Raw genomic sequence first — 26,451 nt, forward strand, 5'->3', positions numbered from 1 at the left:
TATTGATAGAGCCATCTCGATATTATCAGAAGGTGCGATATGGGGTTCAACAAATGTCTCTTTGAAGACCTCCTGTGACATCTTATGCCATTGTCTCTGCCACAAAGGTAGCGATGAGGGCAGATTAAAGAGTTTGGTCAGATTGGGCATTGCAAATTCTATAATTAAGTGATCTGTCCAATTGACCTGTTTTGGGGGGAGGCACACAATTTTAGGGGAGTTGGAGAGGATTAGATCTAATGTATGTCTTGCCCGATGGGTGGGGCCAGAATTGAACTGCTTTAGCCCTAGTAGGGAAAGATCAGCCAACAAGGACTGGGCCTCCACGTTATCCAATCGTTCGCTGTGTACATTTAAGTCCCCTAAGTGTAGAAAATCATCACCAGGATTAATATGTGAGGCCAATGCTTCCACTAAGGAGACAGAAAAGGTCGTACAAGGGCCGGGGGGGGGGGGCGATAGACCAAGGGCCCTTTCCAGCTGTTCCTAGCCGAAGTGTCAATCCTAAAAATCATCAATTCCATTTCTGCAGTGCAGCATTGGTCTAATATAGAAATGGTGATGTTATATCTATGAACTACCACCACCCATTTTAGTGGGTTGACCCAAGGGTGATTGCAGGGACCGAATGAGACTTTAACCACGTTTCCGTCAGGAAGCATAGTTCGGGTTGTAGTGTGGAAATAAGATCCCAGACCTCTGTGGTGGTGTTTAGGCCGCGATCTGATATTGCAAAGCAAATTATTCCATCCTATTTGTGGTTTAGCGGTAGCGGGAGTTCCTGGTTGATAGTAATCATCAACAAATGGTGCCTGAAATTTGCAATGCCGACAGGAGAACGGTCCTTCCGGGAGTGACCCAGTCTCCCTAGCACAGCCTAACAAAGGGGCAATCTGAAGCTCTAATAGTGCTTGGGCTGAGTAACTAACCCGTTCAGGAATGCAGTAGCCTCGGTCTACAAATGTAGGGGTCATGGCCCCTGGCCCCGTCCTGTCACGGACGGGCGCAGACGGGCTTCTCTTTGGCTTGTCTTAGGCGTGTCCTTAGGCGCTCCCCTGCGCGCGACCGCTGCGCGCTCAAAGCGGCGAGAGGGATAAATAGCCCTTCTGTACAACATCTAGAGCACTAACCGCTCCAGTGGGCGGAAGTCCCTGGCTCTCCCTGTCCCGCCCTCCGCTCAATGGTATTGGCTACCGAGTCGGACCGGGGCGGGCAGGGTCACAACATTGAGCACAGGCTTCCCTGAAATAAGTGCCGGCCCCCCTTGGTTCCCCTTTATGGCACAAGAAGTATAAACCAGCAACGGTGCAAAATGCAGTAAGTGATTAATAAAAATAATTAAAATTCAGCAACTTTTAAAATTCAGGAAAGCAACATAAATCGTAGCTGCGAAATATCTCACTGTGCGTGAAGTGGGTCGGGGAGACTCTGCCACCGTCCTCCCTACCGCCCACCTACCATCCACCCACACAACCCTTCTAACAAGTAATATGTTGCTATATACCCTCATGTGACAGATTTTCTTTTGTAACGAGAGGTGGCCGCCTCAATGGTATTAGTTAATTTTGGGACCCCAGTCATTACGGCTATGTATGGACAACATGCCAGTGGTAGATTCAAAATGGGCCTGCTGTTGCCTTCCTGGGCAGTACTACTATTCCCCCACTTGGAGCCTTGATGCCCTTGGGCTAAGTTGCGCTGTATAAGTCTCCCTTCATTCATTCATTCATTCATTCACTTGCCTCTCCTGTTCCTCTCCAACTCCCGGCCTACCCCCATTGTAATAGTTTCTACGGTTCTACCATGTAAAAAAAAAAAAAAGGGGGGGGGGCAACCATTCCATTGGTGACTTTTGAGGTAGGACAGGGGGATAAATGGCCAATATCTGGAAGCTAGTTTGCCCCACATACATGTTAAGTCTTGAGGCAGCCTCTTGAGCCTTATTGGCAGCATAAAGACCATTTGCTGTATCTTTTTTCTTGACTAAAGTTGCAACAGCTGTCGCCAGACTTTGCAACTTATCCACCAAAGGGTCAGCACACTGGGCTATTATGGGTTAAAAAAATTCCAAAATGTCATCGCAGTTAATTGGAGCCGCAATCAGAGTCTCTTCGGTGGCCCCTGTTAAAGCCTGCTTCCTTAAGTTACGAGTAGAGTGCCTCCTACCAGCAGGTCGCTTGTTTTGCACTTTCTTTTTACTGCAGGAGCACTATCACTTCCATTAAGAGCATCTGTCCCACTAGAGGGGCCTCATCGCAAGGCAATTGGGAGTTTGATATTGTGACTAAGCCTGGGTTATCACTACAACTATACAACACTTGGCTGGTTAAACTGAGAAGGGTGACTGCCTTTCCCTAAACCGGGATAGTCGTTGCCCTAAGTTTATGTCTTTTGGGGAAAAAAACATACCTTGGCCCAGATAGGAGTCCAATGTATTCTCGCTGGGAGGTTTATGGGCATTGTCCTTCTCTTTGTCCCTATCCACATGGAGTTTCTACTTAACCATATCCTTTTTCAACTACCAGGTACCCCCAGGGTCAAGGTAGTTGACTTCAATCTCCGAAAGCAAAACTACAGGGGGTGGCCTAGCCTCCTCAGGGCGCAGATGGGCTCGCCCTTGGCCTGCGTGAGCTGCGGGACTTCCAGGTGCGCTTTGTGGCGGTGCAGTACAGGAGTCAGGTGCGGATAGATGCTGGTCCCGCCTCCAAAATCCCTAGGTCAGTTTGGACACGTAGTCTCAAAGAACAATGCCTGTAATGATTTTAATTAATTGTACAATAAATATATATCTATCCATCCATGGGTGGTGAATACCAAAGTGCAGGAGGTGAAATAAGCACAATATTTTTGGGTATTATGTGCTGGTTGTAGTGTTAAAAGTCTGGATGGTTGCGTCAAGTGGCACGTGAAGCACAGGATATAAATAGGCTTTACGGTTTTCAGTTTCTATTTTTGGTAAATTCTGGTGGGGTTTTTTCAGTTTTTTCAATACCTTAAAAAAAAGTGGTTATCAGTGGTTACACATTTTCGCTCCATTAAAAACAGAAAACGTGTTTTTCCGATGTTTATGGAATTTTTATTTAATTTTAATTATTGCCTGCTTTCTGCACTGATAGTGAATGTGTATCGGTAGCATGTGCACAGGGTTTATGAGGATTAAATACATCTTTTCTGCACCAGAATGCACTACAAAGTCAATAGCATTCTTCATTCCCTCTGAAAAATGCAAATATACTTTCAGCATACCATCTAGCAAGTGACAAGGATTTCTTACAGGAAAGCACTTCAGCTCAGGTACCGATTTTGACAGGCCATCATACACCTTTTTTATATACGTAGCTGCTTTACTGCAAATACAAACAATATCACTCCAATCTTTATTGAACATGGCAGGAACTTTTTTCAGCAGCATTCCAAGTGACACTCTGTTCCATGTTTACCAAACCCCTGGTGTCATGATTTCACCACTTTTCTCACATGCTTGGTGACCTCATTCTTTTCACATATACCTGTCACTCCATCTTGCATTGAATGTTTAAAGACAGGGGTGTTTGGCAATTCACTTACAATCAATACTGACTCATTAGAAAAGGGAGCTGATGTATCAAAGGATTTCACCCATTCTCTGTCTGTGGGTAAATGTGATGCTACATTTTAGGAAAGATTATTATGAAACCAGACATTTTACCTATCAGTGGAATCAAATGTAGCCAAAATTTCAAATAGAATTTTGATATTTCCCGATTCTCTAGAATTCATCAAATGAGATCAAACCAAATGACATCAAATTAAGACCTAAACCATGCATTTGTAGACCAAAGACCACAAAATTGAAAAAAGTAAAAGGAAGAAGAGACAATGTTTTAGTGACATACCTAAACAACAAACCTCAAGCAGAATAATGTTAGGCCAGTCTTTCTTGATGCTACCTTATATATCAAAGTTACATTGTATTGGCCCCTGCAGGAAGAAATAAAAATCACTTTCACTCATCTTTTCCTTTCTTTGAATGGCGCTTAGTTTGTGGTTGCAAATGTGTTTTTTTCAGTGTTTATATGTTTACACCGGTGATGGCTATTTTCTTTTCGGTGCGGTTTTATCAGTTATTATAGGTTTAAACCTAAAACCGGATAGCCTATATCATGGGTACTCACAAACTTTCTCTCAGGGGCCAAATTTACAGTGTGGTTTGTGTCAGAGGGCCGCACCGGTGGAGGTGGGGTCAGTGAGAAAGGGGGCGGGGCTAGAGCCAAAAAAAAACCTGTGACCATGTGGTTGACCACAGGCCCCTGCAGCGGACATCTTCGTCCACTGAGCCACCAGACCTAGCATGTGGGAAACTGATAAAAAGAGGAGCTCGGATCCATGCCCAAAAAGAAAAACTGATATTGGCATGCAGTGGTGGCACTTATATGGAGCGACACTTTGTCACTTCCACAGTCAACGTGGAGTCGCACAGCACCACATGACAGCATGCAGGAGCACAGCTATGAAAACTGCTTGATACAGCCTGGAGTATATTCTAAAGGTGAGGAATGTGCAGTTATAAGTATCCATCAAAAAATGTGAATGTCACATTAAGGTCCCACTGAGGCATCACAAAGGGAGGGGAAACAAATAAATCACCCCCTTTAAAACATGTATGAAAATAAGCGATTTGTTCAAAGCACAAAAGGGAGGATAAATAACTGAACTGGACCCACAGCAAAGCCTTGATGGGCATGGGATAATGCAAAACGCAGCTCATCATATAAGTTTGACTCCCACACACCAGCTAATAAAGAGGGACCATCACCCAGCATAGACAGATTTAGTGAGTGGACTAAATGCTCACAACCATACTCTCAGCATATCCATACAAAGGCAGAGCAAGCTTACGTTGACATATTTCTTGAAATATCACAGCTCTGTAGCGCTGTCAGTTAACACTTGGATTGAATGACCACAAATGGAAGGCGGAAACACATTGAGGATGCACGTCACAAAGTACAAACCATTTCATGTCACACCTCTGCTCAGAGGAAGGACAGAGCCTCGGGTTCTCTAGTGATCAAAGATAACTGCCCCAACCAACACCTACCAAAGTGGCCAATAGGGGAAGTTGAAGAGCAGGTTTTGTGCAATTGGCTTAGGAATGCAAACATTGTCAGAGTTGATTCCTGAATTGTGTCCACTGTAAGCGAAGACATCATTGTAGCACAATGCAAAAGGTGAACAAGCCTTTCAGGATAAGAAAACGAGCTACCCAAGAAAAATCAGGATTACAGTAAGAATACCCCCAAATCAGTCGAAGAGGCAGAAAGGTCTTGAGAGGTGGTGTATCCAAGCTCCGCCTGAAAAAGAGTATTAGTTGAATAGTCATTTAGAAAGCATGAGGTGTGACTTGGAAGGTTGGAAAATCCCAGGTTGAGAAGTAAAAGAGACCATAGACTAAAGATGTTCAAACATCAGCTGCAGCCAGGTGCATTCAGCAGCCAGTCGTCAAGACACAGGAATACAGAGACCACCGACCTGTGACTATGCACCAACACACTAATATAACTTTTGTGAATGCATGAGGTGCATAAGTCACCACTAATCATTCGACTTGAGTGACTTACAATCCGGTAGGTGGAAGTATGTGTCCTGCAAGTTGGGGGGCATTATACATTCACCATGTTTCAGAGCTAGCAATACCAGGGTTGATTACATTAACTTAAACTTCTCCTTATGGAGGAAAGAAATTAGAATGTGCAGGTCCAGAATGTAAAGGTGGCACAGATCCTTCTTCAGATTTGGGAAATAGAGTGCAGCATTCCTGTCCTAGGTCAGCTGCTGGTACCAGATCCACTCCATCATGCAGTAACGGGGAAAGGACTTCCCATTGTAAGATATTCTTCTCAGAGATGGTTGAGGAAAAATGGAGGGAAGCAAGTCCTAAAAGGGAAAGGCATAGCTATTGCCAATAATTTGAAGGGCCTAGTGATGGACTGTAGTCAGTCACGCACAACCTCTGGATCAAGGAGATGGTGAGGCAAGTTAGGAACAAGTAGCTAAGTCACTTAACAAAAATCATGGGAAAATCATACCAAAAGGCAAGTCATTAGTTGAGCTAAGTGCAAGTTGGATTTTGTTTACAAGATGAAGATGCCTGAACAACAAGGCTCTCAGGAGACAGGAGAGCTGTCAAAAATGTGTATCCTCAGGAGCAAGAAATGGATGGCGTGCATCCTAGCGGTTAAGCAGAGGACAGCTTGTTCCAAACCCCTAAAATGTGGATATTAAGGCATTATTAAATGGTAGCAATGTGCTCTATGACATAGGCAGCCTTGCACAGTGAACAAAGCCACTTCCTCAGCAGGCTCCGAAAGGCAGTCTAAATCAACATTGGGAAATGTGTCCAAGCCAATAGCATTTTGAAGAACAGGAGATAAGCCATTCAGTGAAGAATGAGGAGCAAACGCATTAAGTTCAGAGGTACTGCAACCGCAGAGACTAGCACAAGGTTCGGATACAACAGGAGGCCTGAAGCCGCACCAAAGTGTGCTGGGAAGAATGTTTGCAAAAACAATTAAAGAAACACCAGCATTAACTGGGAGACCATCGAAATGTTGGAAGGGGGGGTCAGCACAAGAGGCCAGGAAAGCAGGGAAGGCACATCATCTAGCTCCAGCTGCGAGGCAAGCATCAGCTCTTTTGGTGGCATATCTAACAGCTCCAAAGTCAAAGCGTCAGGGACCAGCTGTACGATCTACCTCTGGACCAAAAAATGTTCACTTCATAGCAAGGTGAGGAGCCAGGGTGTGCGAAATTCTGCATTTATGTATCCACCAGAAAGAGCATTACCGAAGTAATTTGTTCTTCTGATGGATACTTGTAACCGCAGATTACTCATCTTTTGAACAGATGCCAAAGCAGTATCTCGCAAAAGTGGAGTCACGAAAGTGAATTTATACCAGGAAGTCATGCATGACCAATCAGGAAAAGTGGCCCTCTCTGGTACACTTGGCTGTTGAAATAGTAAGGACTGGTGAAGGTGTGCATGCATAGTCATCAATGTAGCAGCCTGGCAGATGCTCCACACCAGAACACTCCTAGCTAACTCTCTAGTGGCAGCGTTGGCTGGCTCAGTCATAATGAGCCCCAAGGCCATCAAGGAAGTTCCTTTGTGGTCAGAGCATGGCACGGCATGTTTGTTTGATGATTCAAGGTTCACTTCTGAACCACTTCTCCCTTCTTAGCACCGGCATAGCCGATAAAAAGTTGGCTGTCCACCAGTTGATCCGTAGTGCACTCAAAGTAAAAGTAATATGGTCTTTTTTGGCTGAACCGGTGAAACCTCCCCCCCTCAGAAGATTTCGCCTAACAAAAACAGCATAGTGATGTACTATCATACAAGGAAAGTTAACATCACCGTTGGCAGAAAGGAAGTGCAAGTTAGCAACATCAAATTCAGAGGGAAGGAGGTGCTATATAGAGGTTGCACTGACAGCGCCTACAGCTCTCTAACAAAGAGCACATATTTAAGTGCAAAGAAGATCATCATCATCTCAAAAGGTCAGCAATTTCAGTGAGCAACTGTGCATAGGCTCAAAGGGCATGCACACTAAGAACATAAGGACACGGTTTAGGTCCTATTGAGGCATAATAAAGAGCTCATATGTGAGCCATTTGAAAAATCACATCACAACCAGTGTTGTGCATAACGAACAATGGCCATACAAATGTAGAAAGGGATGACAACTAACCTTTAATGGTGCTCATAGCGAAGCCTAGCCAAGCCAGTGACAAAATAAACAGACATCTTAGCTTTAACATATGCAAACAAGCCCTCCATAATACTGGCATCAGAGAGAGGCAGGAAGTCTTTCAAAGATGGGTTCGCGCCTTGATAGCATGAGCCAACTTCAGCTCCAGAACTTAAACAGAAGGCACACTAGGATCTGGAGTAGGTGCAAGTAAAGTGTAAGCTGGAGTAAGTGGAGCAGAAAAGGTCTTTGGAGCAGAAACAGAGGCATAGACCAGCACTGGTAAGGAGCAAGGCAGAGGCCCAAGGGGATCGAGTCAGCACAGCTGCCACCAGTAGTAGTCCACTAGGGGCTTCTGAAGTTACATAAGGCCTGAAGGGTTTCAAGTGGGAGCATGCAGCACCTAGAAAAGTTGCAGCATGGGCGTTCCTGATTAGCTTAATCTGGTGAGGGTTCAAAGACTAAATGATATCCTATGACTAGCCTCAGAGTAGACTCTGAGTAGTACCTGGGTGAAGAGGAGTGTGGGGTGGGTGTTATGGGAGGAGTCCGGACTGGAGTGGAAAAAGCATTTGACAAGACAGGATGCAAGTGCCTCAAAAAGACCAAGGAAGTCGGGGGTTTTGGTGATGCATTCATATTACTGGTGTAAGCAAGCTATGTAGTCCTGTCACCAAGATTGCAGAATAACAGACATGCATATTAGAAGAGGGCAAGACGGGTGCCCGCTGCCCCCGACTGCTATTTGCTGTATAGTTAGAACCTTAGAGTCCAGAAGAGTCAGAAAGACAAGAGGAGTAGGATTGAGGCCAGTCAAACTCACAATTCTTACTGTTGACGTACCAGTATTGGTACCCAACCTACCAACTCTATTCCTGCCTGGAGTGGCAGAGATTGGTGGTGAGGTTTTTGGCTATAGAACAAATCCAGAGATGTTTGTAGCGCTTAACCTAAACATGCCTAAACACAAAATCAATCGCAACCCTGAAATAGAATACCCCTTTCAAGTGGGTGAAGACTTTCATCAAATGTTAGGGATATACATCTTACCTATAAGTAGGAAGTTGTTTTCATTGAATTAGAACTTCTGCAGTCCATTAAAAGTGAGCTGACAACATCTACTTGCCAAAGCTCAGGTGGACAGTGTCAATAAAGAGGACTACTCAAATGAGAACCCTAAGGGACCCTTTTTAACAAGCATTACCAACTATGTTATATGTAGGAGTAGCCTAACACATCAAAAGAAATGTATTAGCATGTGTTAGAATGATGCTTCCTTTCACAACTTCCTTGGAGCAGAGGTACATGGCAGGAGTGCTGAACTACCCCTCTCACTCTTACACCTTTATTATTAGGAAACCCACACTATGGCAGGCCTACAGAGGCTTTCAAGAAATAGGAAGAAAGCAGATGCCAAAAAATCACATATATTGCGTTAAGGACAGATGAAGACTTGACCAAATCAAAAAAGACTTTGGACAGAATGAAGAGCAAAGATTTAGGAACATCCAGATGAGAGACAGAGCACAATAAGACCATACTTCACAGAGGATCCTTTGAAAGACAGGTAATCCAGAAGAGGAACACCTTCCAGATAAAGGATTTAGGAGAACTGGGACTCTGCCTCTCAGACAAAGATTGGGACTGGGAGACACTGGGAGAAAAAAACACACTGTGGGAATAGCAAGTGGCCAGAAAAAATACTCCATAGGCGGCTATACACTCCTACAAAATGTAAGTTGCCTAGACACTTTGGGGCAGGAGAGGAACACATTATTCTACAATCTTTCTTTCTGCCCTAAGATACGAGGATTCAGAAATGCAGTCCTCAATAACATACCTCTACCAAATTGCAAGCATGCACTGCCCTGACGCCCTAGCCAGTGAGTTACTGAGGTGGACTCCAGAATTGATGGGGGGGATGGGGGGGGGGGGGGTTGCCCACAGGAGCCAATAATATGTTAATGACACTCTTACTGTCTGTAAAGCAGACACTGCTAGGTAACATACTGACCTCCAAGAAAATAAACTCTGGTGAATGTTAGAAATAGAAAAAATATTGCATGGGAGGGAACAGAAAGGGAATTCACAGCTACATGGTCACCTCTGTTGGATTACTCATCCCCCATTCTCAAACACCAGGTGTAGTATGAAGTTAACTTCTTTAATAAGCATCTACTCCTGGGGGACAACAAATAAAAGAGGTGGTGGGTGAAGGTTAGTGTCAAGTTGAGGGAGTGTAGGGTAAAAGCTACACAGTAGAGGGGGCAGGGAAAGTGGGCGGGGGGGCAATTACTTCAGAAATCTTTGTGAGTGTTTAGGTTGTGCAATGTTAAAATTCAATACAAATTACAGAAACATGAAACAATCTGTAAGAGTCGACTTCCTTTACAGGTGCAAAGTAAAATCTCAGAAATATTCCAATTCTGTCGAATGTGTTCAGTAGAGGAAAAGGAAGACCATAGTTGTAAACCCCAAAAGAATATTTCCTGAAGGAGATAGAAATATGTCAAAGCATTAGCTTCATCAGTGTACTGTTTCAGTTACTCAAACGCTACACAGAAAATTTAGTAGAGTGTTTGAAATTCAATCCTTGTTGATATTCTTGAAACTACCTTCTTAAAATGTCAAAGACACATGACACTGTGCATTAAAAACAAGCATTTGCAATGCAATAGGTCTCGCATTACTCAAAGTTTGAGCAGTTACTGTTGCAAACAATAATGCTACGCCAATAGCTCAAACTTTCAGTAATGCGAGACCTATTGCATTGCAAATGCTTGTTTCAATCCTCTTTTTTTTTTTTTTGCAGAGTTTTATATAGCGCGAACTAGAACCGAACCGAATCAGTTATCAGAGCGCTTTACATAGCACCAGTTACGTTACATGAGGACACACTTTCATTTTTAGGCACGGGGAGATTAAGTGATTTGCCCAGAATCACAGGGGGTTTTTGGCGTCGTTACCGAGACTCGAACCCAGATCCCCAGGTCCGAGGTCGAGCGCCTTAGCCGTTAGGCCAACCCCTCTCACCTGACCTCTCTTGCCTGTCAATCTGCACAGCTATTGGCCTGGCAGTCCTGATTGACAGCATTTAGAATCACTCAAAAACAACCCATATTTCCGTTTATAATCAAAATTAAAAAAACAGACAGGAAAATAAATGGTTTCTGTATGTATCTGTTAAAATCAGTAAAAAGAAAAACAGTCAGCCTTACTCATAATATAGCACCAGGGGCCCTCATTTTTGGCTTATCCGGCAAACTTCATTCCCAGGAATTATCCTGTCGTGTTTCTAGTCACCTTAAGCTGTTGGGAGAATTTCGCCAGAAGTGCCAGGAATCCCGTCTTTGCTTCCAGGTTGTAGATGTTGAGCAGTTCAGGGTTAATGATATACATACAAAGTCCGGTGTCCTTTGTTCATAGCACTATATATTGCTCCAGCTTCTTCGAAATATCTGCTGCTTAACACCACTCTGGTGAACAGGGTGTGCTGAACTGTACGTCGCTAACCTCTCACTGCATTCTAACACATTCTAGTGATGTCTAGTAAGGGCTGAAATAAATTCGGTATAAAAAGTTCAAAGTTTATGAGTAATCCCAAAACTAACTAGGCGGTCATTCTCAAATCTGCATGGCTTGTCACAGAGAATTTAATTAAAAGCACCACATCATGCACATACCAAATGAGGCAACAGGGCCCTAAATTGTTCTTAAACCCTCACACCGCAGAGCGCACCGAAAGTGCAGTGCACATACAGACAAGCAATCATTACCCCGTACCTAGATGGTCAAAGGTTAGCGAGTAGTTGAGAGTGCAGCTGGTGGTAGGTTCCGATGGTAAACGGTCGACAAGTATGTATATTCCCTTTATTCCACAGCTCTAGAAAGTGTATGGTCAGTAAAGCTACAAACTGTTTTAGGCAGATCATGGCTCATATCATGCGGACACAGTCTGGTAGGTTAACACAAAGAAATTAATATAAAACAGCCAGATAAGATTTAATATGGGGGTTTCGTGGGCAGAGCCAGGCAACAGGTATTGTGTGGGACACGCAGTCCCAAGAGGCTTGTGTCTGGGCTGGCTGCCTGTCCCCTCAAAGGTGTAATAATAATGCTTGTTTCACGATAATCGTGATTATTAGATCTATACAGTGGTGTGAAGATGGAGGTCAAGCAAGGGGCGTAAGGTTACTGACTACGAATTATGTCGAATTGGCACCATTATTATTTACATTCGAAGGGTGTTTGCAGAAGTTAACATTACAGCTGTCCATCCATCACATCATATTAGGGGCATGTCAGTACTTGTTGCGCCTTCTATGAGCTGCAACAGCCCAGACGAATTACAGGAGCTGCAATAAGATAGTCAAGTCACCTCACACGAGCTGCACTGAATACCTTGTACGCGCTGTGACATAGCAGTCACTTTAAACAAGCCAGCCAACAGTAGATTTAAGGCGCATGTTGTATTCAGTGAGCATTAGAGGACAGGCGCTTCTTTTTAGGTCCACAGGGAAGTCACCTGAAAAGGCTGCTTTTCTGATGGATGACGTTTCAAGGTTGTCTCATTTATTAACCTTAGAAGAATGAACGATTGAGTGAGCACCTGGAAGGATTAACTCTTCCGTCTTGTAAGTTAGCTGCAGGCAGTGGGTACGTATTTCAATGCGCTGTTTTTCCACAAGTGGAACTTGTGACTAGTGGTTTGTAGAAGTATCTGAGCAGCATGTACCCTGACCCACTGAGCTGTTGTAACTGAATACAAACCTGTGACCTGCAGGTTACTTGCCAAGCTCTGCATGAGGCGCATTAATCCCCGAACTATGTTAGGATAATTTAGCTTGTGGCCAGCAGATTACACACAATTCTCTGCAAAAAATGCTCAATACCTCAATTTATTTTAATATGTGATCGATAAAGTGAGCTCGAACAGCTTGGTGTGTAGTTTCCTCTTGTCCATCTGTTTTGTGGGAGGAGTGTGATAGAATGTTTATTTCCTGGCAGGCTGTAGGCGTATCTATCGCTGCTATGTCCCACAGAGTCCCCTGGGTTCCTGTTGTAGCAACCTTCCTCTGCCTCCTGGGCCTTCTGAGACACCTGTGCCCTGTACCCCGTCCCGAAGGCCGGTTATAATGCTCAAACCGCTGCCTGGTCCTGACTGGCCTCGGTTGGCCACTGAGGCTGTCCAGCAAATGCCTGCTGCTTACATGGAAATTTGTGAACGCCATGTTAGATGAGTCAGCCAGCTAGATGGCTCAGTGAGTTGATTGTTGTAACCTACATGTCACAGATTCGAATCCAGCATGGCCATCTCAGCCGTATAGCCTTCCGATGCCAGTAAACTGAGTACCGTAAAAATTGGTAATAGGCAGATCTGTTGTTCACAGTGCCGAGAAACAAAGAGATACGAGGCGCTAAATAAAAGTAGATTATTTTTATCCTCACAGAAAACGCCCATAGTTGAGCCTAAAACTGAGCAGCTCCGTGGTGCACAAAATTAAAAATGAAAAGCTACCAGAGGCTTGGATTGCACTATGAGCATTGTTTTAATTACTCCTGAATTATGTCATTTAGAAACTTACACATTAAGGAGCAGGTGTGTAAAATATGTAGAATAAATCTCGCTTTAATGCCACATGCCCCCCCCCTGTAATGAGCACACCGCAATGGTATTAATGTATCACAAAGTAACTGCATGCACCTTTTCGTGACAGCACATTACTAATAACAATAACCACTGGACTAACCACTAACCTTGGGTTCTGGAGTAGCACTCTACTTGCCGTAAAGTGCTTCAACGCCTTGTATGGGCTACTAAGCGCTTTATAATACCAATTACATTTACGTGTAAAGGCCTCCTTTCCCTTTTTGATGGTTACACCCTCAAGACGCCTTCGATGGAACTGGTTGGTGGTAGCCTGGTCAGGGGGCATGTGCCACCTTCTAGAAAGACTGTTTAAGGGAGCTTGGCTTTTGGGTAATTCGGCAGAGCTCAGATTTTGTGGGGGGACTCCTCTCCAACCGGTCTGCTATTATCACACTTGTTCCGACTAGTTCTATGACCCACCTATGTACCTAATGTGGTAGCATGTTAAAAGCTAGACTGTAAAAACATCTTTTGCAGCCTCCTAATCGTAAACTCTCACAACCGTACTGGACATAGCTGAAAAACAAATTCTACCTAACCCCTAGTACAGTATCCAGCACTTGGCCCATGTGGGCTAGGACTAGAAATTGAATCAATCAGCCCAGCCGTAATGTATGTGGGGTGGGCGGGAGATTGGCATCTTTTAGGATCTGAATATAGGGCGACTTTTTGTAGGAGCTTTTTATATGCGAGGTTGAGATTTTAGTAGGCTATATTTCCCAGTTTGTTTTAACAAAACATTTTTTACAGCCTGTGTTTTTATATCTACCCATCTAAGAGTTTGAAACAAAGTTTTGCATGCCTCCCTGTGGCACTGTGTGCAGCAAGGACATTCGCCGACAGGCAAAAAACAATGTAATTGTCGTCTCCTCTGAGGAAGATGTACAACTTACTTTAGGGAAGAGAGTTTAAGAAGTTTCAGTGAGGGAAAGAGAAAGGAGGGGAATAGACTAACCACAAAATAGAGAAAACTATGAGTTCGCAGTTTGATAGTGATGATGCTTAGTACATACTGTGTAAAGTTTTGCAGATTCTAATTTGTTGATTTTCACGATTTCCGAATTATAACCTTTCTTACATCAGGCCCAAAGTGTCTCAGAGCCTCTGTGTTGACAGTTTGTCTTCCTCGGTTGGGGGGTCACTACTCACCTCATCTCCTGATCTCTCTCTAGCACGTCATCTACTCTGTCGAACAGCAAGCCTTGGCCCTTAGACTCTCAGTAATCACTCATACACCCCCCCTCTTCTGGCCGTAAGCTCCGTTGGAATCAGAAGCCCTCTGTGGAAACCACCGTCCATTAAGCTCAAATGCACGACACTTACTAAGTACTCTTGTTCATGCGAGAGTCAGAATTCAGATACAACATTTAAAAGAGTGGTGCGCCCGAGCACCACCTCTTTCCTTCTTTCATTTAGTTGCTTCCCTGTGAAATGGATCCAAAAAAGAACAATCCGGCGAGCGGTGCGCACGAGTGAGCCATGTGGTTTCAATTATCGCGCCCGTGTCTGGGCACGATAATTGAAACCACATGGCGGCCGGTGCTCATAACAGACACCAATAGGCCATGGGCAGAGCAATGCGCCTGCCTTTGGCCAATTGTGTGCTGTCTTTTATAAAAAGAAGCACGCAAAGGCCAATAGTGTGGGCCAAAAGGAAAAGCACATGCACAAGCGTGTGTGATTCCTAGGTCCATTTTCAAACCCCCCTCGAGAGGTCTCTCACTGCGCGAGCACTGCTGCACACTGCAACGCAGGAGCAAGACCTAAAAATGTAGTAAACAAGGACGAAATCCCATTAGGAACGGTAATCCATTGCAAAATGTAAATGCAGTATATCAAAGAAAAACTTCCTTACCTTTAGTCAATATATATTTATATATATTGATTTTGGAGACATGTTCTACAGGCAGATTCCTCACCTTATAACTACTCCTTCAGCTGGTCTCAAGTACTTTCCTAGCAGTGACTATCCAGAACCACCAGGTGGTGCCATGCAGTTCATGCCACGACTTCACATGTGGATGTAACATCACCAGTATTTATTAGGCACCAACTGTCACCATGGCATCACTCCCTGAATCTTTTTCTATGCGACAAATAAAGCATGTAATGTGTTTGCATACTTTTAGATCTTACTAATCACAACACTAAGTAATGAAGGAGGGCAAGGAGGAATCTGTGGAAAGATTGGGGCCACAGGAAATATTTCTACCACATGTAAGCAACGTTTTAATCTAATGAATACACCTTCTCACAGATAAAGCAGTGCCTCTCAGGGAGATGGATTTGAATAGTGCTGGTTAAACAAGGCAGCCCAAGCAACACAACATGGACAAAGTATCAGTCACTGCATGCCTCAGACATGAGGTTGTAGTGCTTAGCAAAAGCATGCAGCAGGCAGATGTCTAAAACTGTGGCAGCTCTAAAAAGAGCTGTAGAAGAAGCCACGGCCCTGGTGGAGTTGGCAGGAACGTACCCTAGCCTAGAGGATCTTTTGTGGCCAGGACGTCACAAAATCTGTATGCAGACGATGAACCAAAACGAAAAGGTGTTTGGTCACCACCTTGCCCTTCTTGAAGCCAGCTAAGTCCACAAATGGATGGTCATTAACTCGATCCTGTAGCAGGCGGTCGATTTAGTTTTGACACAAAGTCTAGAGTCCTGCCTAAGCAGCTGTTCCTACTTCTAAGTTGAATGTGGAGGAGGAAACAAAATGAAGTGTGACAGACTGGCCCATATGAAGTGCTGACACCACCTTGGGTAAGAAGGATGGGCAAGAGCAAAGCAAAAACTTATCCATGTGGAAAATGTTAAGGGTTGATAAAGATAGCCTGAGGATGTTCGATACTATGAGCAGAAGAACTAGGTTTACGGTTAGGGGTCAAATTGGACAGACACGGTCGAGAAGCCACTAAAGCAAATGCAAGATTCAAATCCAACTGAGGAACAAAGGAGTGGGAAAAACCATCACTATTGGCAATCCCAACAGAGGGCACTCAGGAAAACACAAATTAAAACAGAGCTGTAGGTAGCAATTAACCATAGACTTCCAAATGGAACAACCCAATTGGAGATGCTATTTCAGAGCTGCAGGTGCTCCTTTGTGTCATTTCTGTCTTTTTTCCATACCCTTCTTATATGTTCTGCTTAAAAAAAGAGCCTCGTAAACACAAGGAGGAATCAGGGCCTGAGGAGTAAACATTTACCATGTCATGTGTCTCTTGGCAAAAACAACAACATTTAAACAAACCGCTTCAACTCTGCAACTGACTGCCGGTTGGGAGGAGGGTGAGACAAAACAGAGCTACATGCTAATATAACAATATTAAGAACATGAATCATTTACAATATAACTTTAACAAATACACAAATTAGTTATTCATATTATTACCTGCGGATCCGTGGAGGCTTTGGTGGGGGTGAATCCGTATTCTCAGCTTCCAAAGCATTACCAGTGTCCTCTGAGCAAATTTCATCCTTAAATGTCAAAAAGTTTGTTATTTTCATCACTTGGTATAAGAGGGATGAAACTATGATTGCACAAGATGCACAATATGAAATATAGTAAATATAATTTTACACACACCATTTGACTCAGTCTCCATTTCACCTCTCTTCAGAGAGTTCAAATGATATTCACATAAACATCCAGAACAGCATTCCCATAGCAAACGCAGGTTTAACGCTGCATTTAGGAAAACCTAACCAAGGGGTCCTATTTGGAAACAGTCAAGTACATAATGATGGCATTTTACAAGACCATTTACAAATTATGTTTTCGCAACATCACAACTCCCTAAAACTGCAAAATACAGTGGTCCTCATACAAATAAAGATAGCAGGTTCTCATCATAGTATGATACAATGCCATTATGAAAGATGTAAACTTGTGAACAACAGTTCACAATTGGGAAAGTAAAGTGTAAAACCCACACCGCCATTTTACTGGCAGGTGAATATAACATTCGAACTTTATCAGGGACACACTTGAGAATTAGGGCATTGTGTCATATGTATTTTTAGGTAAGCAGAAAACACACTTAATAATGGAAATTAAAGCCTAGAGGCAAGTTACAAGAGCTATCAATAGTTGAGAAAGGAAACTATTTGCCACAGTTGAAGGGGAGGGCTCTGAGCTGCATCGTAAACCACACACGCATTTATACAAACTCTCTGATGGGGGTATTTCAAATACAAAGCTTAGAAAACGGGATCAATCGTGAACAAGACGACTCTCCAACAGCTTTCCAAAGGACATAGCTCATTACTGATCCACTTTACTCCCAGGATGAAATTTTTTATAACAGTGGAAACATAACTAATTCGAGATATTCTCTACCTTGGACCTTCAGTGATCCTCTTTCCTATACTATGAGCATCAGTGTACCAAAATCTGAGAAATAACATCAAACAATTTTCCATTAACTGAATATCGTGATCGGAAGAATCTGAAATTAGATTCTAAAATATATTTTGACCCGCTGAAGACCCTCTTCTGAGACCATAGGCTTCTTGACAACAACTTAATTCAATGAATGGCTATCAAACGAAATGAAAGCAAACTTCCTTCTAAAAACAAAATTCCAAGCAAACGGGGAAAAATTTATTTAGAGAGGATAATTTGATACAATCCCTAATTGCATATCTACACAGCTACCATCCAAAAAGAAAAAACATCTTCTCATCTCCTTTGCATTGTTCCCTGAAAGTAAGTTTTTCAAAATGATCTGCAAGTTAAAGAACCAAAACTTGCTCCAATAATAATGCTATCTCACAAACCAAAGGCCAAAGAACAATACACTGGTTGAGCCCTCAAACAGCCCACATTCTCAACAAGATTAGACCTCTGACCAACGATGGAAGAACCTTAAACGCCTCAATCTCATATCAGAAGAATACTCTAACATTTCATAACAATAAATTTGGATCCTCAGAGGACTCAAGCCCAGACTGTTTTCAATAAGTTCTTTCCTAGTAGGTCCACTGTAAAGGTTGTTCAGATGATAATCAGTACATTCCCTTCTCCTGAAGGCATGCGAAATTAACTGAAACATTCATTCACTAAACCTATTTCAAAGCTAATCTGGTCAGCTCACTATTGTATTTAATCCTGTCATCAGCCAACATAGTGCACCAGACTTCACCCCCCTTAAACGATAATGAGATCATCTTCCTACAAACATATACCTTCAAACATATCCAACTAGGTAATGGCATTTACTAGGGGTCAAGCATGTATGTATGTATGTATGTATGTATGTATTAATTAAAGTGGTATATGACTATCATGAACCAAACCAAAAGCCAGAAGAATGTTTTACAGGGTCAAATGCAAAGTGTGATTAGAGGGGTAGCTGGAATCTGACAAAGAGTACTGTTACTGTGTCAGCATGGTGTGTTCTTACAATAGATGTGTTTTGTGCTCTTCTCTAAATTGATGTACTTAAGTCTCCTGGCTGAACTGATTAAATCCTTCAGTCTCACAAGCCTTAATACACAGATGAGACAGAACATCTTCAAAATCTAGAAGCAGAGTTTAATGATGGCACTTTGCCTGATGCCTGGAAAAGGCTAGAAGATGTTACACATCGAAATCTTGAATCTGACAAAACAGAGACCCCAAGATGTAGAAAATCATTACTAATACACAATTCCGGCTTTAGCTACAGGATTATGACATGCACCACTAAAATTCAACAAAAAGCGTAGGCCTCATCCTAGACAAATATTTAATACTGGAACCATAAACGGATGATAAATACCAACATGCCCTGAATTCCAAGGTAGTATTACGTTTGACTAGTTTCCTTCACAGGGTTAAAGTCACAGCCGCTCTTGCACTCTCACACTTTGATTGCCAGAACAGACTTGACCTAAACGCACCAAAATTCTTCCTAAGGAATTTAAAAAGGGTACAATCTCAGACCACATACCACCAGCCATTGTGACTTAGCACTGCCTGCCAATGTTTCACCAGATCAAGGCATTGTAAGTAGAACACAAAGCACTGCCTAACTGGAAGAAAACGGATCAGGATTCCTTCATCAAATCTGTTCCTCCAACAAACATTTCAGACCCATCACCCCAGAGTAAGCATCCATTCAAACATACTATTACAACATAAAGTGCATCTTTTCGGAACCCCCGACCTAGAGGTCATATTTTCCAAGCTAACACAATTTGGAACTCACTCTGAATTTAGATACAACAAGAATAGAATCACCTAACCTTAAAACCATCTAATGTTTTGTAAAGCCATAAAAATGTTCAAAGGATCATCTGAAAGTTTCAAACTTTCAGATGATCCTGAATCCACCTTAGACACCACATCAACCACATATCGGACACTGAGCCACCAATTGAAAGAACAGGTTAGAAAACCCACTATGCGATGACTCAGTCAAATACTTGAAAATAAAGCTGCATTAGGTATCCTTTATCACCTCTCACACATCATGTAAATATATGCTTACATACCAGCAGCAACACATACAAGTAGACCAGACCACCTCAAGCACCACACTGAACAATTCTCACATAAGACATACAACCACACATATGACTAACTAAACCTGTAGGTGTGCCTACAATACAATTTGGACAGTGTGATGCTACAGTATCACACCTGAGGCAGCTGTACTCTGTACAAGTTGTAGATAACAAAATACCATCTAAATAGCTCACATTATTTGATCAACGCATCATGAGCTTGAAAGCTATAGGAGGCTGCATCCTCAGCCACATGTGCTCCACATTGCTTGGACCCTGCCAATGAGAGGTTATGGATACCATTGGCCCAGCTCAAAGTAGCACTTTTAAGAGGTTCAATATCTTTATATAGGAGTGGATTACCATTTCCTTTCAAAATATCAAAATGTAAAATCGAAAGCTGCAGGATTTTATACAACTTGAGACTTATGAATGAGGGCAGTGTAATAAGAGTATTAACCTCTATATTAACAAAATATTAAACTTCATTAGCAAATTCATGCACAGACTAAGTACAGTGATAAACAATATAGTAAAAATATAAACAATAAGTTTAAGGGAGGAATCATAATCACACAATTTCCCCTCAATAGACACACTATGTAAATAGATCCGGGGAAAAAAAATCAACACCTTATGATACCGTATATAATGTCTCCTCACAGTATCCAACCATGCGTCACTGTCGGGTAAAAAAAAAAAAACATACGTTCAGGGGCTAAGTCTGAATTAACTGCAGAAACTAAGATGGTGATAGAACTAGAACTCTACTGACCGACCATCTCTCAGAGAAGAGTTTTCCTTGGAAAACCACTAGTTTGAATCTAGCATTCAAAATTGACCAATGACTAATATGAGCTAAGGACTCAAGGGACAAACTGGATACAAACGTGTTGTTACATACCTAAACCCAATTGGGCCTGGTCTGAGAAAAAGAAAAGATAATATCATTCCTAAAAATTGTGGATAAACAATCAGTTGTGCAAAGCTCCATGACTGCCAAGTCTACGTGACATCTTTTTCACTTTAACACATTCAGCAAATGAAGAAGGGTGTGATATTCCTTTGGGATGCATGTATCTCCCATCTCCTTCAATAAGCAAAAGGTAAAGTCAACCATGAAGCTCTAGTGTAACCAAAAGGCTACTATGCCTGAGTACGCTCCAGGACAACTGGTGTGGGTGTTGGAGCCTGTCGCTCCCAGGGACCTCCAGGATAAGTGGGCTGGGCCCTATCCAAACACAGGGCTCTGGTGGTTGCAAGCATAAACTTCAACTGGGAATCGTCAAAGATCTGTTTAAATCAAGACTGAGTTGCATTGTTGCTCTCCCCTCAGCACACAGAGCATTGAAAAAAAAGAGCAGCTTATTGTTAGCCTCTCTTATTTTTCCATTCCAGTACTTATACAAGTATTTCTGTTCCACCAACTTCTATTCATGTTACATTTTTGTCTGTTCTGATGGCGTCACCACTCCTTCAGTGGCCAGGGTCCTACTTAGTGTGTTCACCAGAGTGGGTTTCCCAAAGGAGGTGGTTTCAGATAGCCAGACTGACATCTGTGCCTTTATCTAAATGCGATGAGGGAGGAATGTGGCGTTACCTACAAGTTCACCACCCAATATCATCCCCATACTAATGGTCTGGTGAAAAGATTCAATAAGTCCCTAAAGGACATGATCATGGTTTTGTGTGACATACTCAGTAGGAGACGGGACATTCTCCTACCGTGCCTACTGTTTGCATACAAGGCGGTGCCACAAAAAGGAGCTGGCTTCAGCTCCTTTGAATTATTGTGTGGGCACCTTGTGAGAGGGGTATTGTGTCTGGTGAGAGAGCCTTGGGAAAAGCCTCTCAAGGAAGCCAAGGAGAGTGTGCTGGACTATGTAATAGGCCTGCGATCTCACATGGCAGAGTACATGTTCAATGCAAGCAGGAAACTGGTGGCCGGCTAAGACCCCATGAAGCTCTGGTATGACCAAAAGGCTACTATGCCAGAGTACGCTCCAGGACAATTGGTGTGGGTCTTGGAGCTGGTCACACCCAGGGCCCTCCAGGATAAGTGGGCTGGGCACTATCCAATACAAGAGAAGAATGGTGAGGTTACCTATATGGTATAACTTAACAACCCCAGGAACGCATATTGTGTCCTGCATGTCAATAGGTTGATACCCCAACAAGACAGGGCAGACATGAACATGCTGATGGTCACTGATGAAGCAGGAGAGGAGACTGAACCACTGCCAGACCTCCTCTCCCCCAATTTGAAAGATGGGTCAGTGGAGGGGGATGTAATCTCACCCAGGTTGATAGAGCAGCAGCACAGAGACTGGGAAAAGAAACCCCCTGGTAGGTCTAAAATATTGAGACTAACAAATTGACATACGAAGAAGTTTATCACGATACTGGAATATAAAGTTGTATTGCATTTTTATTATTATGGGTGATATTAATTGATCCTGAAGAAGGTAGTTATGATCATTGGGACTCACCGAAATGCGTCGTTGCACCAATTACACTAAATCTGAGGGGCTGTGAAGAACACCGTGGATTCTATATGTTTGATGACACCCTGTTTAATGAGCAATAACCAAAATAGATTAGTAACTCAATAAGACACATTGAGTGCGCTTTTCCGGTTTCTTTGATCCCTGTTTTCATGTTTGATGTTTTTTATTTCTGTGTAATGAATTGTTTTTCAATGTGAACGAGAACTGGAAGAACAACATTTTGTGATGTTTTTTAAAAACGAGTCTCTTTTAGTACAATAGGACAGCGTTAAAAAAAAAAAAAAAAAAAAAAAAACTTTTTAGCATTTGCGATACTTATATGAATTGCTGTTTTCATGAGATTTGATGATTTTCTAAATAAAGTGAGAATAATATCGAATGTGTGTGGTACACATACCCAAATGAAACAGAGGATGAATGTATAACATGGGGTGTGAGTTGAACAAGAGAGCATAGGGTTAAGTGATTGATTAAACAGACTAAGGGAAGTTGGGGGGGCGTGGCTGACCGAGCAGCGAAATGGCCGCTCTGTGAGCGAGCTCCGCCGGCTGCACACTGAAAATCCTACCATAATCCTGTCTAACGCTACCGAGAGACCCTGACTCACGGATGACTGAGCGTTAAATGACCTGGGGCACACTCGATCGCACTTCTGGAGAAAACGGGCGCCTGGCGCAAGAGATCTGGCGCTGAGGACCCGACTGCCCGAACCCGCCCACTGCCGTGGAGCCCAGGGCGGCGGCTGCTGCTCACCGGACCCCGAGGATTATCGGGCCTGTATGGCTGGATTGCGAGCGCACTGAACGAGCCCCCGCGCCACTTGCTAGAACTCCGCTGAGGATTGCTGGGCTGAGGAGGCGGAGGCCGAGCCCTGCAGAGTGAGTGTGGAGCAAATTCAGACCTGAGGGGCGCCTCCTGCGACGGGTCGGCGCTGACCTGGTGGTGCGTCCGCCATCTTGGTGTAGCGGCACGGTGCGGGGCGCCGCCGCCCGGACACTCGACAGGGTCGGTAAGGGACTAGATCCTGCTTGAGGAATCCCTGTACCGCGGAGACTTGCCGGCCACGCGGGGAGGCGCCGCGCCCCTGGTGAGTACAACCTGCGACAAGCTGCAGGGAAGACTGGGGGGAAGCGAGCCTGGATTGGACGGGGCGCTTTGTTTGTGACTCTCGGTGTGGGATTTGCCATCTGCCCCAGTCCTGAGCGCCACTGGCTTGAGCTGAAACATTCACTGGGGCATGCTGCTTGAGATCGCTGGAACTGAACACTAGCGTACCCCCCCAGATTCCCTTTGACACAACTTGCTTTGGGCCGGGCTGTCCTTGGTGGCGGGCTTCGCGGAGCGCAGGAGGGGGTGAAAAGCGCGCCAAACAAGGGGGTAAATCTGCGAGTCCATGATGGGAGGCAATAGAGATGCGAAGCAACCCAAGCTCACTTTCGAGCAAAAACAGAAGGCCAAACAGTCTCCGGCGGACCAGGGGGCCGCGTCGCCCCCTTCCAACAGTCCTACACCTGACATTGATTTTGGCGCCTTAATAATGGAGGTCCGATCTAGCCTCAAGAGTATTGACTCAAAATTGGATGCCATGTCCGCGCAGCTGGAGGCGGTAAAGTCCAAGGTGGATACGCATGAGAAGCGTTTAGACTGCCTGGAGAACAGGCAAACGGAATGCAGCGAGTTCCAACAACAAACTAAGCAACATATCACTAACATTGAGCGCGAACTGGAATACATGCGCGCCAAGACAGATGATTTGGAGGCTCGGTCCCGTAGATCCAACATTCGGATCACTGGCATTCCGGAGACGGACAACACTGGGAGGATGGAGGTATTTGTAACTGATCTCCTACACGAGCTATTTGACCCCGACCTCTCCCAGGTGTTCACGGTTGAGAGGGCACATAGGACCCTGGGCAAGAAGCCACCGACGGGCGCCCCTCCTCGGCCCATTCTGGCCAAACTGCTAAATTATCAGGATCGGGACCGCATTCTGAGGCTGGCCCGGGAGAAAGGCAAGATCACCCACAAAGGGAACCATCTCTCATTCTACCCTGATTTCACTCCTCTTGTCCAGGCGGCCAGGAAGGAGTTTATGCCGGCCAAGAAACTACTGATGCAAGCCGGAGTTCTGTACTCCTTATTATACCCGGCCAAATTGAAAGTTCTACACGAGCAGGCCGCGCACTTCTTCACGGACGCAAAATCTGCTCTGAAGTTCGCCAAGCAAGTTTGTGGCCCTGGTGCTCGCCGCAAGTCGCCTAGACTGGAGGAGGGCGCAGGCCAGATGAGCGACAATGATTGACTGCATCGAAACTAGCTGGCCGGGCGGCCCCCTCTTTGTTGCCTATATGGGCGGCCCTGGCTGTTTCAAGTGAGTTGGGTGCCGGAGGAATTCGCTGCCAGTGGCCTGGCCTGTTTGCCCTACCTGGGGAACGATCTGGACATTGAGTGGAAACCCAGGTCTGTGTCGCTGCTATTTCATATAGTGTTCTGTTTATAGCACCTTCATGAGACAGGCTACCTCTCGAGTGCTGCGAAGATCCTTGACTGTGCAGCCACCCCGAGTATTCGGGGGTGTAAGCCAGGAGCACCTCGCCCCCATGGGGTACCTCCCATTGTTCTTGTTTCTATTTAACTGTAGTGCTGGTCTTAGCACGAAAAGGGTTTTATCGCAACCTGATTGGGGGGTTGGCGTGGGTGGGGGGTGGAGGGGATGGTTGGGTGTTTGGTTTCTGGTTTTGAACTGGTGCGAAATGGAATACAATTTTGCTCATATATTACGCAGAGAGCTGTGTGTGTGGTGTGCGGGCTTTCATACGACGTTGGGGGTGCGGGTGGTGGGAGTCCAGATACTTCGGCTGAGTTGCTGGCATGGGGGGGGTTAAGCTGTGGACCTGGAACATTCGAGGCCTTGGGGACTACAAAAAAGCTAGGTTGATGCACGGTACACTGGCCAGACACAATGTGGACATATGTTTCTTGCAGGAAACTCACATAAACGTGACTCCGTCGCCCAGACTGAGGCACTCTAGATGGTCACAGGTGTACTCTGCCATTTATTCTAATTATGCTAGGGGAGTGGCTGTCCTTGTGCGTAGGGGGCTGGATTGGAAGTAACACAAGTATGTGCTTGATAAGGAGGGCCGCTATGTCATTTTGCATGGAACATTACAGGGTAAGCCGCTGGTTCTGGCTGCTATATATGGTCCGAACGTGGATGACCCGGACTTCTTTCGCGATGTCTGGGCACAAATTACACTGTTAGATTGTCACTCGATTGTGATCGGAGGGGACTTTAATGTTGTGTTGAATGATGAGCTAGACAGAAAAGGTGTAGCCAGGCCCACACATGCTAGAGCAAGACAGGCAATAATTGCTGTGATGGATGAGGGGTTGCTGTCTGATGTGTGGAGGGTTAGACATCCTGGAGATAGAACGGGGACTTGTATCACATGCCATCATGCTGCTTGGTCAAGACTGGACTTTTGGCTGGTATCACCTGAGGTGGCGACGTGGGTGGAGAGTGTTGATATCCAAGCTAGGTCACTTTCGGACCACGCCCCCTGCGCACTGGAGCTGAGGATTCCTGGCATCACGACTAGGGCGTTTTCCTGGCGCTTACCCCCTCATGCCCTTACAGACCTGGTGTTTACCGAGGAATAAGAACGGACATTGTGAAGTACTTTGAGGATAACGAAGGGTCGGCCTCCTCAGAGGCTATTGTGTGGGACGCCTTCAAGGCGGTGATACGGGGCCAATGTATAGCTAGACAGGCAGGGGTGCTACACACCATACGCCGTTCACTGTCCCAGTTGGAGCGAGAGCTGAGGGAGTTGGACCTGGCCTTCTGTCAGGACCCGACGTTGGAGCTGGCTAGCCGTCTTAAAGCCAAACTGCTCATATTTAATGAGGAGGCACAACGAGAAATAAAATTTCTGGGGAAACAAGCTGAAGCCCGCAGATACGGGGAGGGGGACAGGCCGAGCAGAACTTTGGCCAGGCTGATCGCCCCTCGGTCACAAACACACCACATTCACACTATACACGATAGCGCGGGTACCCTGGTTGTGGGCCAGGA

General features: G+C 44.5%; 1 protein-coding gene across 3 annotated transcripts in view; it reads right to left on the reverse strand.

The window, feature by feature from the left end:
• PTPN12 (protein tyrosine phosphatase non-receptor type 12) overlaps positions 1 to 26,451 on the reverse strand; it is a 445,738-nt gene that overhangs the window by 170,825 nt on the left and 248,462 nt on the right. For all 3 annotated transcript variants that reach the window (XM_078679268.1, XM_078679259.1, XM_078679277.1), the window contains exon 12: positions 16,769 to 16,854. In XM_078679268.1, coding sequence (XP_078535394.1) covers positions 16,769 to 16,854 — 86 coding nt within the window. The remainder of the gene's footprint in view (positions 1 to 16,768; positions 16,855 to 26,451) is intronic.

Source organism: Lissotriton helveticus, chromosome 1_1, assembly GCF_964261635.1.
Source record: "Lissotriton helveticus chromosome 1_1, aLisHel1.1, whole genome shotgun sequence".
NCBI lineage: Eukaryota > Metazoa > Chordata > Amphibia > Caudata > Salamandridae > Lissotriton > Lissotriton helveticus.